The sequence below is a fragment of the Pelodiscus sinensis genome, chromosome 3, assembly GCF_049634645.1.
Source record: "Pelodiscus sinensis isolate JC-2024 chromosome 3, ASM4963464v1, whole genome shotgun sequence".
Taxonomy (NCBI): domain Eukaryota; kingdom Metazoa; phylum Chordata; order Testudines; family Trionychidae; genus Pelodiscus; species Pelodiscus sinensis.
This window is the reverse complement of record NC_134713.1, coordinates 62545639-62565034: the sequence shown is the minus strand read 5'-3', so window position 1 is coordinate 62565034 and position 19396 is coordinate 62545639. Positions and strand designations below refer to the sequence as shown.

Genomic DNA, 19396 nt, shown 5'->3' with positions numbered 1-19396 from the left:
AGACTATCTATTAAGGACTGTAACCTACCTCTAACATCCAGAGGGTGCAAAAACTGTTTGTCCCCAATATTGCCCAGTTTAATAAGGGTCAGAATTTAGACTGCATGCTTACCTTTTATTTTCTTTGGTAACTATCTCTGACCTTTTTTTGCCTGCCACTTACATCACTTAAAATCAATCTTTCTGTAGTTAACAAATGTGTTTTATATTTTACCTAAAACAGAGTTTTTAATTTAAGTGCTTGGGAAATCTCAGCTCAATATATAAAGACCAGTGTGTATCTTATTCACATTGCGAGGCAGACTGGGTAATGGACTTACTCTGGTCAGGCTTCTGACTGTGGCAAGAAAGTACAATTTTGGGGTGAAAAGCAGGGGGCTTTTGGAGGTTTGCTGGGGCCTTCCTCTGTGTGATTTATAAGTGGCTCAGGGAGCATTCATGCAATTTAGTTGGGTGTGAGGCTCCACATGCTTACTTCTGGGGAAATTCTATGCAACTGCAGTACAGCAACAAAAAATGCTTGTTCCATCTCCACAGAATCCCTTTGCTTCTTTGCAGAAAATGGCTGCTATGGGGAAGCAAAGAAAAGGTGCACCAGCCAGTGCTCACTCACTGCTCCAGGCAGCTCAGAGGAAAGATAAATCACTGTGAGGGAGAGGAGGCGAGTCATGGCTTTGGGGATGCCCTGGCCAGTGGCCACCCAGCAGGGAGGAGGAAGACAGAGACAGAGTCTTCCCTCATCCTTCCCTGCACAGAGCATCCCAGGCTGAACCAGATCAGCCCCAGAAACTTCCCTCGACTACAGGAAGCTGTGCATCACAGGTTTATTGCATGAGGCTTGGCTTGATGTGGGAGGAGAGGGTTTCCAATTGCATGGAGATGAAGCTCAGTGAAGGGTTAGTGAATGGGAGTCTGGCTGCATGAGGGTTGGGCAGATAAGGGGAACAGCTCCCTGCATATTTTAATTGTAAAATAACACAAACACAATGATATAATTACACAATTTCAATTATTTTGGTAATTTATTTCAAAATTCTGTCAGTAAATAATTGAAAAATTGAGTGATTATAATGTGTTATCTTGACAAATAAATATGCAAATTTTTGCAGAATTTTAAAATATTGTGCACAGAATTCCCTTAGGAGTAAACATGCTGTTGTACTCAGTCATAGTAGTGCCAGGTGAGGTTTTATTGCTTGTTACTAGCAAAGGATTGAGAGAGAGAGCTCAGACAGGAGAGTTAAGGGAGCACAGCAATACCCCACTTGTATCTTATACCCCATAGAGCCTATTACAGACCTATCCTATTCTATACCCAAATTCTTACTGTATCTATCCCAGAGGATCTAGAACAGTTTTCAACAACAATTGAATTGATCATAATAGAGCTCAAAATTTCCCCAATTAAAAAAAACCAAAATCGCTACAGTTAAAAGAGTTGAGATGCTGCGAAAGTCTAGTGGACCAAACATAATCAACTTCTCCTTATTTCTTTTTCCTATTCTGCTATTTACTTATTCTGTGGACTTAGGAAACACTTTTCCCATGGTTTTACCACTTCTGAAACAAGGAAAGTAATACTTACCTCAAGGCATATTCTGAGAACTCTTTTTAAAGTAGTGATTTAATCTACAGTCATAGAATTTTGCCTATACTTTCAACTTCAAGCTCATTTTATTATCTTATTTTGCTGTGCTGTCACATGCATTTAGTATGCCAATAAAGATTAATATTAAAGTACAAATAAAACAATATATTTAAGTGCAAGATTTATTATCTCACACTCATATTTAATACTTATACATGTTAAAATTACCTCGGTTTGTATAATTCATATCAAAGTAAACTTGCATCTTAATAGTGTCCAGGGATGGATTTGCTGTATCAAGAAGTCTACCAACACAGAGCTAAGAACAGAGTTGTAAAAGTTAATTCTTTCTGACCATTATGAATTTTCTGAAACATCAATAACAGTGTTACTGTTTTGTCAGCAGCAATTGAGCCCTGCTCTCCCCATTCTCCCAACAGAAAATGATAAGTAGGTATAAACTACCTTAGGAAATGCAAAATCCATTCTTGACTAAAGAACCATAAGAATGAAATATGATACTAGCTTTCAAAATGCTTAGGAAATTGATCAGGTAGATAATAATCACCAACCTAAAAACTGGCATTATTTAGTATTTAAGTTCTGATGGATGTTTGTAACTAAATCTCCAACTAGAACTGATAAAAGAAATTAAAGATGCTTCCAATATTTCTGTTTGCTATTCTCGCTCTCTTTTCTCCAATATCTGGTTATACTGTAGCTTCAAGAGACAAAACATTTTCATTAATCTAATCTTCATCTACCCTCTAATAATTATGTTGAGATCTCTGTAATTTACCATAACATCGCTCTTAGCCACCAGTTAAGATTGTTTAGATTTCCCAATGAACATACAACAATACTGGGTGCTCTGCATAAATGCATCTGTTAGCTCGTGCAAGGCAACAGCAGAACTGTTGTTACTATAACTACACAGTAGATGTTCAAATTTTATTTATAAAGAAGTATGCACAATTTCTGAACTTTTGGAGAATTTTCAGAATTACCTTAATAAGCTTTTGCACATCATTTTTTGTGAGCGTTCGATCCACATTAAATTCATTCTTTGGATCTAAAACAACAGCTTTCACCTGCAGATTAGCAAAATATGTTATATGGGGAATTACTCACAGTGAGTAAAATTAGGCTGTAGCCTTGCAACTATTTAAGAACAGAGTCTGAAAATCGTGGCTAACATGTTCAACTTCTAAATCTTTGAACCTGCCTGTTCAGTGAAAATATGTTATTAAGCTTAGGGGGTTATTAACATGACTTGAAGTCATTTAAATAAAATAATCAATGGATAAAATACTTTATTCTTACCATGAAAGCTACCAATGTTTCAGACACAGTTTGTCCTTTCATGGCACATTCTTGTCCTATTTCTCGAATGATGTTCCTTATGACACTTTCAGCCTGAGAGTGAGACATTCTGGACCAACAATACATTAACAGGTGTGATGTTTATTACAGTGCATCATACATTTGTATTTCAACCTCTATTTTCCCCAGTGCAGCAGTAGTGAGATTACGTATCTTCTTTTAGCACCCTCAGCCACTTAAATTTTCAATAATAACTTGACTAAGTATCACAAATGATTTATGGTTCCCTGGACCAAAAGTGACAAGAATATTTCCAAACAATAAGAAACAAACGCAAAACAACATTTGAAGGAAAATACAGAAACTCATTATAAAGGATTACTCAGATAGCTTTTGTCTGACAGATGGACTATTTCTTATTACTGTAGATGGAAAGGACTAACTCAGCAATCAACACAAAAGCAAATAAAAAATGCATCTGCTTAAAGGGAACAAAACGATTTTTCATATCAGCAGACATCTCCTTGAAGTTGAAGGAACAAAAAAATCTCACTAAAAGTATTAACAATATCTCTGACACGAGGCAAAATTCTGATTAATGGCAAATTACTGAACAATTGGTTATTTATCAACCCCAGGATTCCAAAGACAGTTATACGAACTTCCTGTGTTCTATGTGTTTAAGAAATGAAATAAAATTATTATTTAAATCTTTTAACTGAAAGATTATTTGGAGTTCCTGTTATTTGTCTTTGGAGACGGGTAAGAGGATGCTGAGCCTTCTACATCACAAATTCAGCTCTAACCTGGTGACTGAATATTGTTATCCTCTGCTGCCCATTCAGTGTGAAGTGAGTATTGGTTTCATTTCAGTTCCTAGCTAGGTGTCTTCAATCAGAGCTCACTGAAAAACAGAGGCTTGTCTTTACAAAATGTTTGTGAAAAATTCACCCCTTCCCCGCCCCCCCAAAAAATCTAATTATTTTTGTACAATCAAACGGCCCCACAATACACTACGGTTGGCACCAAATTACATCTTTCTTAGGCGTCTCAGAAAAGGCCATGCAAACGGAATTACCCTCATGCCCTAGAGGCCAGGGGATAGCTCCAGAACGAGCCAGGCGCGCACTGCCAGTGCGGGTAGCTTCTATTGCTGCACCTCTTCGGGGGGTAAACGCGGGACTTCAGAGAGCATCGCTCTGGTGCTTTTCACAAGACTCGCCCGGCAGCCAGCCTGCCCCTGCTGGGCACGGCCTCCATGGCGCCCCCGGGTAAATGAGATGCGCCCAGCGGGTCGCACCAGGGAAGGGAGCGCGGGAGGCTCAGGAGGGGACACGGCCCCAGCGACGCTCGTTTCCGTTACTCCGGCTGGGGGCCCGGAGTGGAACAGGGACCTTCCGCGAGGAAGCGCGTAAATTGCCGCGCCCCGCGCTGCATGTACGATGCGCCCGTGGGGGGGGGGGGATTCCCTGCATCTGGAAAGCGGCATTTCCGTCCCCCCCCAGGAGCCGATGCAGCGACGCGAGCGCCTCCCTCCGCCCCCAGACTCCCCTGACCGATCCCAGGAGAGATCCCGCCCCCGCCCGGACAAACAGCATCTACCTGCCCCAGACGCTCTGGAAAGCGAGGCGTCCTCCGCAGCGGGCCGCCCGTGTTGCCATGGGGATAGAACGCGGCTCCTCAGTGGGCGGGGCTGCCCTCCGAAGCGGAGAGGCCCTACCGCGCGGTGACTGGCGGGCGCGAGGTAGCTGCCCCGCTGGCTGTGGCCCTGCCAGTGGCGCTCGAGGCAAAGAGGCCGTTAACAGGCGGGCACCAAGCTGCCGTCGCCCCGCGAGCGCTGGCGGGACGCTGACACATTAATAACCGCCGGGCTCAGCGCCTCGTAGCTGGCGCCTTTGCATTTCAGCACCTGCCTTGCGCACGTAACAGCAGCTCCCAGGGGCCCTCTGCCCTGGCTGGCTCCTTTGACTGGCGTAGCCAGGCTGTGCCCCCTCCCGGCCCCAGCAGTTTATCGGCGTTTAGCACCACAACCACCAAACAGGTGAAAATCATTCTCATCGTCTTTTTTCGGAGTAAATATGCGGTTTGGTTTAGTGGCCAGAAAGGCGGGGGCCAGTCTTCAGCAGATGGAGGCTTTGCTGAAGGGAGCTGCGTGTGCTTGGCTGCAGAACCCAAACGCAAGGCTACTGTGGAGTTTAAGAAACACTGCCGGCTACGTCTAGACTGGCATGATTTTCCACAAATGCTTTTAACGGTAAAGTTTTTCCGTTAAAAGCATTTGCAGAAAAGAGCGTCTAGATTGGCACGGACGCTTTTCCGCAAAAGCACTTTTTGCGGAAAAGCATCCGTGGCCAATCTAGACGTGGTTTTGCGCAAGAAAGCCCCGATTGCCATTTTCACGATTGGGGCTTTTTTGCGCAAAACAATACCACTTTTACCCAAACAGGAGCAGCATGAGATCGTCAGTGTTCTTGCGGAAATTCAAGCGGCCAGTGTAGACAGCTGGCAAGTTTTTCCACAAAAAAAACTGCTTTTGCAGCTGCTTTTGCGGAAAAATTTGCCAGTCTAGACGCAGCCTGTGGCTATGTCTACACTCGTGGCTTCTTGCGCAAGTAATATGGACTTCATTTCCTTTTCCGACCACCCTTGAGCTACGATGACTAAGATGGTACCTTGATGTTGTTATATTTGATGCATATTCAGTAGAGTATGTTTTCCTTACTCCTCATTTGTACTTCCTCATCTCCAGCTGAGCAGCCCCTGTCCATGGTGGGCTCTGTGGTGGGGAGCTGCCCAGCCCGTATGGGTTAAACCATTCACATCCCTAATTTCAAGTGGTAGCATATAATAGTTTAAAATGAGAAGAAAATGAAAATCTGTTTCAAAATAAATTTCAGAACACAAGGCAATATTAAAAAATGGTCAAAAACAATGAAGTTGAGTGTATGCACTGAAAATGGTGTAGCCTAATTATTAAATGTAAATATTTATAGGAAGAGCCTATGATGACATCCACAGGATGGTTAAGGTAGCCACTCCAGGTCCTGTGCTTTTCGGGGCCCAGTGGCAGTCACCCCATTTGTTCTGTGTACAGGAAGGACCCAAGCCCCTACCTGTGGAGGGGTTGCCCCCCTCCACAATCACTATGCTGGCAGTGGGAAGGGGGTTGCTCCTCCTGCACCCCCCTTCGGATGGTCTTGTTTATAGGCTAATAGTTTTAAGTCTGCAAAAATAACCTGTGCGCTCCAAATAAAAGTTTTATTTGGAGATGGGAGAGACAGGCTATGTCTACACTTGCAGCTTCTTGCGCAAGTAATATGCAAATGAGGCTAATTGTGGAATATCGTCGAGCCTCATTTGCATACCTAATGAGCCACCATTTTTTTCAGAAGAGGCTCTTGCGCAAGAAGGAGCGTTTACACTGCCCCTTCTTGCTCAAGAAAAACCCTCTTGCGCAACGCCGTTACACCTATTACTTTTCAAGAAGAATGGCGTTGCGCAAGAGGGTTTTTCTTGTACAAGAAGGGGCAGTGTAGACGCTAATAGTGATGACCATTGTGACAATGGGGAAGGTGATGGTGAGGAAGCTGATGGATAACGCTTCAGGTTGTTGTAGAAGAATGGGGTGAGTATATGGAAATATAGATGTACATTACCTATCATGTGAAGTTGGAGTATTTGTGAATGTGCTAACCGTAATAAACTATTTCTAAATATACAAGAGTTCCTATAGTGTGAATGCTGCAACTGCACATCAGGGTCCCCAGCCACAGAATAATTTAAATACTGGGCCTGATTCTGGGACAAGGACCTGTCAGCCCTCAAAATGGAAATTTTTAAGTAATCTATAAAATTAATACACAATCTAAAGATCAGGCAACAAGTGAATATGATTAAATCCTTCCTAAGCTTGGTTCATTAGTTAATATGGTAATGATTATTTGTCCTTAACCCACAGCAAATCATGTTTAGTGCAGTGAACAGAAATTGATTTATTTTTCACCACTGCCTACTTGAAGTGCTGATCTGCACTTTCAGTACATCTCACATCGATCTCGTCTTTACATTCTTTGTCACTCTCTGTTGCTTCCTTTTTTGTATCCCTGTGTTCAATCAAGTCTCTTTCTGAATGGCAAGATAAAATCTGCTTGTCCTGGGGCCAGCGTAGGAAATGTAATATCAATGTAGTTTTGAAAGGATTGTCTTGTTTCTTCTATTTCACCTTCAAGGTTGTCTTTCCAAGCTGTCATGCTTTCCAGCTGTTGGGTAAGACTCTGTACTTGACTTTCTTTCTCTATTAGGCAGGTCATTACTTCTCCATATTTAGCCTGATGTGTTATCTCTGATTCTTTGAGCTGCTTTTCATTCTCCGCTTGATTTTCTTTTTGAGTGATGTCTAAAGCAACACTCATTTCGTAACATTTTTCATCTTTTAATTGATCCAGGTTCTTCTGATACATTTCATTAGCCAAATGCCCAGCTTCCAGGAGTTGCTCTGTATACTTTCTGTTTAAAAAAAATTATTTGTAAAGTAACTTTAGGATACGTTTAATGAATTATGAATGATTATTAAATATACAGTTTCTGAATACAAAAGTAAATGAAGTTGTAACATGAAATAAAATGACAACAAGACTAAAACAGGATCAGAGAAAGACTGTTCCTCTGATAGTATATAGAAGCATAGCTCAGTGTTTCTCAAAGTGGTCCGTGAAATCACTTTGAGAACGCTGCTAACTGGCCATCTCTGTGTGTTTACTTACCAACGCCGCAGCTATGGAGCCTTGCAGCTCTTATTGGCTCCATTTCGCCACTGGAAGTCATGGCAAGCCACTTCCTATGGCTCCTCTCTGGCTGCAAACAGTGTACTGGAGCCAATGGGAGCCGCAAGGCTCTGTGGCTGCAGCACCAGTAAATAAACACACCGGAGCGACCAGTTAGCAAGGTTCTCAAAGTGGTTTCACTGACCACTTTGAGAAACACTGGCATAGCTCCACTGTCTTAAATGGAGCTATACTGATTTATATCTGTGGAAGATCAGTTCCAATATGTATACCAGATGGTATTATTGTAATGGTGCATGTGTGAGGATGGAAAGTGTTACTATTCTCAAAATAAATGTAAAATTAAACAAATAGTGTGTGTGTGGAGGGGGAGGGGGAGAGAACATGAAGAATCAATTTCATATTCTTCATTTTAACTTTAAATAATTTTTTATAGCGCCATTCCAAATAGGAATGCTTCCTGAATTGAGGCTAATCATTGATTTGTAGCCCACAAATATACTCCTAATTGTTATTGAAGTTTTATCAAATACATCTGCATTCAGTACTGCTAAAATAAGGTAAGAAAATGTATAAACTCTATAACATTGCCCAAACACAGTGAATGCAATTCAGTTAAGCTGGCTCAGGAAAATACAAAGGATATCTCCATGGCGTGCCCAGTGCTAGTGCCATAGGGGAAATTCTTTCCAGCTATTCAATTTTGTGCAGGAGTTTTAATTTTTACCAGGTCCCATAGGAACTCAACTGACAGGAGAATCTGAAGATACAAGCTAAGATAGTAAAACGCCTTTACCAACCCAAATTTATCCGTGGAAAAAAGGACTGCAAGACTGGGCCCTGTTTTAATTGTGAGAATGAAATTATTACATAACATATCAACTACAGTGAGAATCTATTCTGAAAAATGGCTGTTTAAACAGGGAACATTCGTATGCAACAGATCTGCTCTCAGAGCTGTCCTTATCCATATGCAGTTGTGTAAGGCATCCAAAAATTTGGGTCTTAATATTCACTCATTTGCCTCTTCCTATCTCTGTTCTGTGGTTGTGCTTCAATCCGGAGAGGATCTAGTTAACTAAAAAGTGAAAAAACCTGCCCGACCTATTAGCAGAATATTGAACCTGTGACAGAGCCATTCAAGTGATAAGGAAGCCATTTAACACACCTTTACTAACCCAAATATATACTGTCAGTTTCTGAATTTACTGTGTTAATCTACAGGATATTAATTCAATTAAAAAAAATACATATTGAACCTTTCTGGTCTGGAACTCTCTGGTCCGGCAACATCGGTGGTCCATAGGACCAGGGATGTAGCTGGACAAGTGCCCCAGCGGCTGTTGGTTGAGAGTCTGGCATCAGAGGGGCAAGTGGCTTGCAACCTGGGGGTCCAGCAGCGAAGCACAGCCAGCAGCCATTGGGAACAGGGAGAGCAGCGCAGTAGCTGCTGGGACAGCTGCCCAGCAACTGCTGGGGAAACACAGCCTGGCAGTTGCCAGGGGCAGGAATGTAGCCTGGCAGACACTGGAAGCACAGCCTGGCTGCCACCAGGAGCACAGCCTAGGAGCTGCTGGGGCTGGTATTGGAGGTTGGCCATCCTGGCATCTGTCAAGGGCTGGGAGCAGAGCCTGGTCATCCCAGCAGCCGCTGGGGACTGGGAGCACAGGCCAGCAGCTGCCTAGGGCCAGGAGTGCAGCTCAGCCAACCCGGCAACCGATGGGGACTGGGAGAGGAGTCTGGCCAGCCCGGCAGTCACTGAGACCAGGAGTGAGCCAGTGGCCAGGAGGGAACTGGCCAGGAGGCCAGTGTCCCCGACAGAGCTGGACCTCCCCTGTTTGGGCAAACTTTCTTTTCTGGGACCAACTAGGTCCTGAGGGTGCAGGACTAGGGAGGTCCAACGTGTATTTCATTAGTGTGTTGCTGAAGATTATAAAATCACATCTCTAAAAAATTGTCATCCCCCTCTAGCTGCCATCAGGCACAGGGCAACAGTTTAATAATACTGCTTAGGGCCCCATAAATCCTATCTACTCTTTGAGGTTTTTAGAATTACTTCTGCTGGCATTAGAGATAAAAAATAAATCTTACTCCTTGCTAATCTTATGGGAGAAGTAGCAGGATATTATTAAGTATCAAACACTATTAACATAATTAACTAAATTCCAATTGTAGGCCAGTTGTTGGCCTGGGTTTAATATGTAAAATCCCATTGCATTCAAATGCAGAAATTGGGTTTTATGTTGTGTAAGTCAGGGCAGAATTTGATCTGCTAAATTTTTATTTGTGGTGATGACACAATGAACAAAGCTTGACTTTCAAGGCTCAGGTTCTGTTTGTGGTGTTGGCAATTAGTAAAAAAAAATGTTGCTTCTAAACTAAATTTGATATGAAATTAGTGAGATACAATACGCCTGAAAGCCCACAATACTAATTTCAAGTCACTTTTCACAGTAAAAATATCTTGTGAATTTCGGGTCAAATATTTTTAAACAATATTGATGTTTCTTGAAAGTCAGGTAATGAGCAATGTTGATGTAGTTAAGTGTTGTTTCTTTAATTATGTTTCAATACACTCTATGAATTGCATAGCAGAATTCTAGTTAGGATATTAGAGCTATGAAGATAGGTGCCACAGAAATTCCTCAGGTATTTCGCTTACTGTTGGTGTATGCATTTTTGCTTATTGTTATAAAATGAATGAACAGTTAAACTTTAGAAAATAAAAAGTATACTTTTGCTGTTTGGCCATTTCTTGGGATGCTGCCTGCCTCTCTTGTTTTCTGGCAGCAGCTACAGCTTGCATCTTTTCTAAAGCACACTCCATCAAGATGCGCTGAAGTTTGTGAGCCATGCGTTGCTCTGCAGCTTCAGATTCCCTCTTCAGCTCATTTTCCAGGTATCGTTGCATCTCTTTCTTTGTTTTTATCACTGCTTCCTTAAGAAACATTTTAACAGGAGTTAAATAGCGAATAAAAATGTATTGTTCAATCTCAGCTTTTAAAGAAAAAACCAAGCTCAGGGAAAGAACAGCATTTCAGTAGATCATTAAAGGAAAATTCCAGTGGCTTGTTATGCCTTAGATTAGGGGTGGTCACATACAGCTTGTGGTCACCCTTAATTTAATATAGAGGTGTAGACTGCACATCTTAGCCAGATCGCCACAGTGAAGATGAGGGCATCTGAAATCTATGATGAATGAAATAAGCTATGGCACTTGTCTGGGTGTCCTTGCCCTTAATTAATTACAGTTACGAATTTATATATTGAAAATAAAATGTTAGTATGAGTTGGACTGCTGCACTCAGATCCTCCTCAAAATCCAATGAAAGGGAAAAAGGGGGCAAATGAGATGACTCTGTGATTGATTCATTTCCATCTCCTCCCCACATTCAAAGAGTGATAGTGGCACAGCTGCATGTTTTGCATTCTCTGTGCAAGGATCTCAGGAGGATGATTGGGCTCAGAGTACAGGACCAAGAAACAATGTTCATCACGGAAACTCCAACAAAAAGTAGACTTTCAAATGGGCTGTAAAGTCAAATTTGTGCTAATGCAAACATTAATTAAATAGCTATGATGTTTTTATGTTTATTAGCTGATGGTGGAATTCAGATTTATCCAATGAAAAACAATCAGTACCTCACCACACACATTTTCCCTTCCATAGATATTGTTATATATGCAGACACATTACACAATTAAAAGAATGTAGTTATGGACCCATCTCAGTATTCCCAAGCCCCTAATTCAAGCCTCCCTCTCAGTTGCAATGGCACTCAACTTTATTCCAGATCCCCACAGTTCTCATAATACATTTAGATACTATTGTAATGCTCTCCCTCAACTATACAGAGCAAAAAGCTATCCTTTGGTTGTTCTTAATCTACCACTAACATCTAGATCTTTTTCTAAGCCTCGACTCTCCCACATATGTGGCACTCCAGATCCTTCTCTGTCTTTTCCAATACAACTAGTCTATACGTTTTCTGACTATACAAGAATTTCCTCCAGTGCCTCCTAAACTCCCACTACTGCTTAACCTCCTCCTCCCCATAGGGACCAAGACAGAATCTTGCTTGATCACAGTTTTTTGTGGGGAGGTGGACAAGCTGGTGTGCTTTGCACTCTTCAACACCCTTCCCTCACGAATCAAGACATTGATAATTCTCCTGGACCAAGCATGGCTGAGGAGTTAGTTAAGGCATTGTTTTAAAGACAGACAATATATAGGAAAGGATGGGGACAGCATATAAAGGAACAGTGGAGTGGACTGGAAAGAAAAAGGGAAGACATTATTCAGCGCACACACACTGTTTCCTATATTCCCCTCTCCATTTTTGCCACAGAAAAACCATCATGACTTCTGGGAGTAAGAGAGACCCTATCTGGAAATAGTCTGAAGAAATTTTTCCCCTGGGTAAAAAAGGAAAATGTGTCAGGAGTAAGCAGTGCCCAGTTGCAAGAATGAAACATAAGGAAACCTGCTTATTGGGAGAAAATGATGTGGATGTGGCTGAGTGGATCAGCTGGTTAGTAACTTATATAATTCACTTTGCAATGCATCATTCTTCAAGACTCTCTCTATGCCTTTTGGTATAAGTGTGATTTGACAAATAAATTCCCAAGCTGTTTTCTGTATTGAATCTTGCTAGAAAAAAAATTGCTTAGCTAATCTTTATGGCTTGTTTAATTAGTTAACTAGGTTGAGAATCTATGACTCAAGAATATAATATAGAAAGCTGTAGTAAGAGAATCTAGAGTTGTCAGTTGCCAGTTAGTCATTTTCTTATTTTATATAATACATGCCCTTTATTTTGAAACATTATAGCTACACACCATAATAGTGGTACCATAAGTCTATTCCCTATTTTACTTTAGCATAATTCAGCGTTTTTAAGGGAACCCCATTCTGTATTTGTTTTCTCAAAAAACAGAAATGCCAGTGAAGTCAGGGGCTTACTCAAAATTAAATGCACTCTAAGCATACTCGATAACTTTGGTAACTTGATTTAAATAAATGATTTGTTTTGTGATTTAAATTGTGATTTAAATCAATTAATTAAATCACCTCAATTTAAATCAATACACCTTCCTATTATTACTCTTCTCTCCAATTTACTGCTCTTCTGGTTCAAGATCCAGAGGTTATTCTTAAACACTGGTTAGGTTAATCACAAAAAGAGCGAAGAAATTACCATACTTAAAATACTTTATAACCACACTGAGTTTGTTGTACTTTATTTCCCTTCTTGTGGTTTATATGCTGAGCGGCATGTCTTGTGTCCATAAACACCTGTTTAGCTTTGATGCCAATGGAATTTAAGAAGATGATGAACATTAATCCCATCTTTAACATCTGTGCTGGGCAGAAATGAACTGAAGCATGTGATTGAAGTTAAGCATGTGCGTAAGTGGTTTGCTAACTTGGAGAGTCTTATAAGGCTTCTGACAAAGCAACTAAGTTTCATACAATAAAAAGGAAGTATAGAACGCTAAAAATCGATATGAAAGAACTAGCTAACCCAAGTATATGACCAGACAGAACCAAATAATCTAGCACAAGAACTCAGTGACTCTCAAGGCAAGCCACCCCATCCAACAGGACTCAATTCTGAAGTATAACAAAATTATGGCAGTGTATGAGCACAAACAGAATGCCTTTAAACATATAGTGTGACATAATGTATTGCTGATAAAATGTGACTCAATTCCATAGTTGGACATTTTTACCATAAAATATTTCATAATTTAAAAATGTAAGCAAGCGGTGCCAAACCTTTATTTCCTTTCCATGCTTTTTCTTTAGGTCTTCTAAAAAACAGTTGTGGTCTTCTATTGCCTGATCAAGGGCTTGTTGCACTGCATCTTCTTTTTCCATTTCAGCCTTAAAAAATAATAAAAACAATCATAATCTGAATGCAGTGAGCTAAATCCATGTACATGATATTCCGACTTGGATCAGATATTATTATAATTGGTTTATTGTTTTTAATGTAAAATTAGAGCCAGATAAATCTATATAGGAATAATAAAATATGTGGTGTTTTGAGCTATTTGACAAAATTGTTACATTGATCTTTGGAAAATTGCCAGTATAGTGATCGCTATTAAAAAGTGGGCATTTGTTAATACTGCACCACAAAATGGAATTGAGATATCATAGTTTTGTTACCTATTTTAAGCAAAGTGGGCAACTCTGGCATAGCATGTGTGGAGAAGAATTGCCCACAAATGTTGATTATTTTTTAGCAGCAATTAGAATATGTTTCAGGGAAATTGAGATGTAAAATTTGTTAAAATTCTTCATGATGTTAAAAATGGGCCTTGCTGAGATTAGATTTGGCAAGTTGATCAATTGATAAAATTTAGGTGCTACAACAAAGATTCCAAAGATCTTAAAGGAATTATAAAGGTTAATTTCAATGATAGAAGTGTAACTTAATTTACCTTAGACAATAGTGCAGCTTTAATTTTTTCAATCCGTTCTTTTACTTCTAGTTCTCTTTTTTCACATTGTTCTTGTTGAATATCTGCCCCGAGTTCTATGTATATTCAACAGAAATGGTTCATGTACAACATGTTACAAGTATAAAGAAGCCATAAACAATCTCCTGCCCCTTTGCTTGCTTTATTATTATTTTTAATTAAGGTAGGTAGTGTGAAACCTCACTACACACAGTATTTATAATGTAAATATCATTATTAATACAACGTCAAATGTATGCACCGTTTTAAAAACAAGAACTCTGCTAAAGAACATACAGACTAGGCACCTGGTTTTATGAGGCATTGAGGACCTATAATTTCTATTGATTTATGGCTGTTTGGTGACATATATGAAATAAATCTAGTGGTCTTAATCTATTTCCTAGCAAATAAATATTGACAGCACCCCGTCTCCTACAACCATTGACACTAATTCTCATTGTCAGCACACACAGGATAAATCAATGCTGAGGTGGTCTTGGGACTAACCTGCCATCTCAATCCAGAAATTAATCCCTCCAAAACAGAACTAAAGCACATATTGATTGGGGAGTCTGCAGTCACTACCAATGTTGTATCCATTTTGCGAAAAGTACAGGATGCCAAACTCTAGAGTTATCTATCTCAGTACCTCTGAAGTTCACTATAACCATGTTAGCTTGGAACCACATGTATCAATGTGTGCACCAACAATAGCACCCACTGTACCCGACACTACATATACAGGCCCAAACTATTAAAGCCAAATCTATACTATGGGGACTTTAGAGACATAGTTACGGTTCTATAGCTATGCTAGCATAACCCTATGTAGACATAGCCGACATTGAGGGGCCAGTGATTCTGTCATTGTAGAAACGTCACTTCACCTAGTACCATTGGATAGATCGAGGAAAGTGTTCTTCCCCTGACTGTAATACTCAAGCATGGTGTATTTTTCAAGTCCCTGTTACATTAAGTCTACGCTAATCTAAATTTTAAATGTAGATTTGACCTTAGGGGTTTTTTTCTCCATTCTGTCATCAAACCTGAATCTGTTAATGTCTTAAAAGAAGTAGTATGTGAGTAAATAATTCAGTAATGTATCTTTAATAAGAAATCATACTCCGTGTAATTTGTAGTTTCTGACTACTTTGCTGCATGCTGCATTATTCTACATGAATTGACTTTCATGTGATATATATAATGTTGAGAAAACTGAATTTTGAAAATTTCCTCATCTTTTTCTGGCTTATGTGGGGGAAAAGCCCAATAGAAGCTGTAACTCTGATATACTGTATATAAAGTATAGTGAACTGAAACTTGTTACAAGAAGGCACATTTCCATGATTGGCGCACACATTAAGTATGTAACTGCACAAGGCTAGTTGCAATAATAATTCTGTTAATAAGCTTCACATAAGTGTGAGTGTGAATCTATGAAGGCAGTATATACAAAGAACATAAGTGAATGACAGCTAGTTTAAAGAGATATTGTAGGGTAAATTAGGCAGCCCATGGTATCTTGCTGAGAACTGACAAACTCAAATCTGAAAGTCTTAGGCCAGCCCTGGGAAGCATATAGTACAGCAGTTACTGTGACCCTGGTTCCCCTGGCAACCACATTCTAAAAGGGCCTCACTTTGATAAGGCCGGTACCAAACAACCGCGTGGGATTGTTTTTCATTGTCTGCTTTGTTCCTAGAAAATAAGCTTGGATTTTAAAGATCGCGCCAAGGCAATAACACCCCCACAGGAGATGCATTATATTTCCAGCTGACAAAATGACCATCAACATGCCTTTGTTTATGTTGTCTTATTTAGCTTGTTAGGATAACATGTTTATGTTGGCTTATTTAGCTTGTATTAGTGATAACATGTTTAATTGGCAATGGGCGGAGATGCTGTGTAACTGTCGTAGACCATTGGCTTATGTGCATATCTCACTTCCGCTGCTAGACCTATCAAATCACTTCTCCTCCATCCATCTGCTACCTATATAATCTAATGTATGTTTTGGTTAAGTTAGTGCTCACCAGGTTAACTCCTGATGGGTACTCCACCAGCTGTGTGAATCAATAAATCCTCTGCTTGTTTTCACCTGCACACAGTGTGTCCAGAAATTATTCCCAACAGATATAATGTGGGTCCAGGTGATACCTTTTATAGACCAACTTCTATTAATAAGAGAGACAAGCTTTCTACTTTACACCTAGCTGTGTAAACTTCAGATCTGTGAAACACACTCAGCATGTAACAACTAAATATAAGGTGGAACAGATTATTTAGCAAGACATTTTTCAAGGGAATATTAAAGATAGAATAGTTTAGCAACCCTTCAGCCATGGACATAGTGGGGAAAAAAGTTGGTAAGGAGGTTGTTAGTAGGTCACAAATTGTTATAAACCATAAATCCAGTGTCTCAATTCATGACACTAGATGCCATGATTTTTAGCATCTAGTGTGAGCACATCTTTAATACCTTGAGAATAATTATTTGATCTGTAGTGTTTGCCCATATTTATTAATAAGTACTGGTTGAACCTCTATAAACTAGGACTTTCTGATCCAGCAATTGATCACGGATGTTCCAGGACCAGAGAATCCTGAAGGGCTGGTGTCTAGGAGCCCTGTGGCATAGCAGGCCGAGGGACAGGGACCAGCAGGGCTTGTGGCCGGTCGAGGGTTGGTAGCAGCTAGGTCCACAAATAATCTCTCCTGGTCCAGCAAAATCCCTCATCTGGAATCGGTCAGGTCCCCAGGGTGCTGGACCAGGGAGGTCCAACCTGTACATGTGTCCATCTCTGACCACGAAAAGCCATTGAAAGAAAATGCAAATGTCAAGAATAGAGGCATATATAAGCATTTTTGATATCTGCAATTGAAGAATTACAAATGAAGAATTCAGGAACCTAACTTACCTAATATATCCCGATGAGTGTAATACCGTGTTTTGAAAGGCTTATACTCCCGAATCCGTTCAAAAGTAGCAGATGTAGGTGGTGGTGGGATTATTTTTGAGCATACAGCACAACAAACAAAGGAACTCAAATCTGGATTCCTAATCATGGTTGTATAAAGTATTCAAGGTAGTTACTAAAATGTCCAAACTGCCCAAGTCCTTGCAAACAAAATGCTTACTGCATCTACAGAAAACATGTAGTCCAGTTAAAAGATGAAATCTTCCACCATTAGAATGCTGTCTAAAACATTTGCCTGCAGGTCATGAGGCATAAGTGCTGAGGTGATCAATAACATAATGTTGACTGACGATGGGAGAGGATTTCTTAACTGACCTCTTACAGCCTTAAATTTACCTCCTACCTAGCAACTGTTACTAGGCAGGACAAGATTTGCTCACAAAAGCATTTGCAGACACTGGGTAGTGTTAAGCAGCATCTCATCGTATGTTTAGTTTTATTACTTAAGGAATGGCAACAATTCCTCTCAAATCCAAGCAACTTAAAGGGTTTTTTTAAATATTTAGCAATGGATACTGTTTCAAATATTTAAATCATAGTATTTTCTGTTAAAGAGGCAAATGACTCATAAGTGGCAAGGAATATGGAAAAGCTTCACTCAGGAAGCCATTTTCACTTATTTTTGTCAAGGTAGGAATTTTCTTATAAACTTTGTTAACTCCATTGAAAAGGCTACAGAAACAGAACAAAAATAAACATTGGTGCTGTTTGTTTATTTCCAGTTCACGTAAGTGAAGTTGTGCTTGAAAGGCTTGAGTTCACCCTTTTTGACACTGCTGTAACTGTAAACTGTATTAGCAGGAATCAGATATTTACACTGACAAGTGTCAGCCATGTTTCTGAACTATCCATTAAGGTACTGTGTGCATCTTTGCATTCATATTGTTACCCACACTTCAGGTATATCATCTAAGTATGATTAAGAGTTGTTTTAAAAGTAATTGCTATAAGGAGGTAGTATGACTATGAGTTAAAAATGAAAAACTAGGCTGAACGTTCCTTCTTCAAGCCACACAGGTTTGGATTAGTTTGGCTAATTACTCCAACAGCAAATACCACACCTCCCCTCCCAGCCAGACCTTCCATTCACTAGTCTCACGGCTGCATTCGTCAAGCCCCTCTCTCCCTGACTCAATTCTAAACTCTTCCCCTCTCCTTCTTCCACTGTTACTATAGCTCCCTTTAAGGTCACCTTCACACCATAAAATATAATTTGACAGCAAGGACCCAGTTTTGCATTATTCCCATATATCACAAAACCCTTCAGAATAGTTCTTGCTCACAAGAAATGAATCACTTCCTAGGCTCCATATTAAAGCTTTATTTCATAAAACCTTACTAAAACTAAATATTTGACAAAATTTTCTTTTCAGCAGTATTGATTTTGAAGTTAGTTAAAGCCTATTGAAAAAATGGAGGCTTAGTATATTTTAATGAATTGAAGAATCGTCTGGTTAAAATTCCACATAATAGCTGTTAAATGACAGTCTCGGGGCTCCTTCTTATCCTGTCCTATAAAACAAAAGACTAGGGAAAATGATCTTGTTTTGCCCATGTTAAAAAATTCTACCCCGCCTTTTAGTAGTCCCCCCTTGCCTTAGAGCAGGGATTTGAAAATTGGAAGAGAGTGGTCTTTGTGTTAGGAACATGCATTTTGCAGTCTCTGAAAATCCACCTACCGTCTTTTAGTAGCTATACACATTTTTACAAAACCCACCCCCCACGGGGTATACATGTCCGTGGGATATACAAGTTTATTTTTACTCACCTGCATTGCGCTCTCCGTCCCCCCTGCCCGGAGGAGGGTGGGTTGCGCCTTTCTGCAGCTGTGTGGAGCCTGGGCGCGAGTGCAGCTCTCCTCCCGCAGGCTGGCCAGCTCACCTGCGCTGCACTCTACAGTCCCCCCGCTGGCAGCAGGTTGGCTACCTAACAGAAGATGCAGTTTATCCTGGTGTGTGCAATTACCTTAAAGTAGCGTATATAACCAGCAAGTTATACACGTCTGCAGGTTATCTAAAACTTGTTTACACATTCAGGAAAAACCGCAGGTTACGCACAGGTGCGGGTTTTACACGAGTGCAGGTTACATATGCTAATTTACAGTACATTTGGCCAAGTTATATAAACCTTTGCAAAAATCAGTTTGAACCTGCTCAGCAGAGACTTAGATTTTAGTAATTAAATCTACTACTGAGCAGGCTTTTCCTTCTGTAACAGCACTGGGCTATGACAGGTCCAAATCCGGGCAGTGG

General features: G+C 40.3%; 2 protein-coding genes across 5 annotated transcripts in view; both read right to left on the bottom strand.

Moving 5' to 3' along the window:
• Positions 1–4653, bottom strand: part of CFAP206 (cilia and flagella associated protein 206) — a 35669-nt gene extending 31016 nt beyond the window's left edge. For 2 of the 4 annotated variants that reach the window (XM_075923851.1, XM_006133320.4), the window contains exons 1-5: positions 4514–4653; positions 3718–3815; positions 2912–3020; positions 2596–2679; positions 1817–1907 (exon numbers count right to left, since the gene is read on the bottom strand). In XM_075923851.1, coding sequence (XP_075779966.1) covers positions 1817–1907; positions 2596–2679; positions 2912–3019 — 283 coding nt within the window. In that variant the 5' untranslated portion in view covers position 3020; positions 3718–3815; positions 4514–4653. Of the gene's footprint in view, positions 1–1816; positions 1908–2595; positions 2680–2911; positions 3038–3717; positions 3816–3989; positions 4464–4513 lie in introns of those variants that run through there. The other 2 variants (XM_006133321.4, XM_075923850.1) reach the window with 2 other exon arrangements.
• A 2220-nt stretch (positions 4654–6873) lies between these two features.
• C3H6orf163 (chromosome 3 C6orf163 homolog) lies at positions 6874–17722 on the bottom strand. The gene is made up of 5 exons (XM_025189771.2): positions 17085–17722; positions 14146–14240; positions 13475–13582; positions 10431–10633; positions 6874–7417 (listed from the first exon to the last, which is right to left on the bottom strand). Exons 1-5 carry the CDS (start codon positions 17230–17232, stop codon positions 7021–7023), a joined length of 951 nt encoding a protein of 316 aa, XP_025045556.2. The 5' UTR covers positions 17233–17722; the 3' UTR covers positions 6874–7020.
• Positions 17723–19396: the final 1674 nt, after the last annotated feature.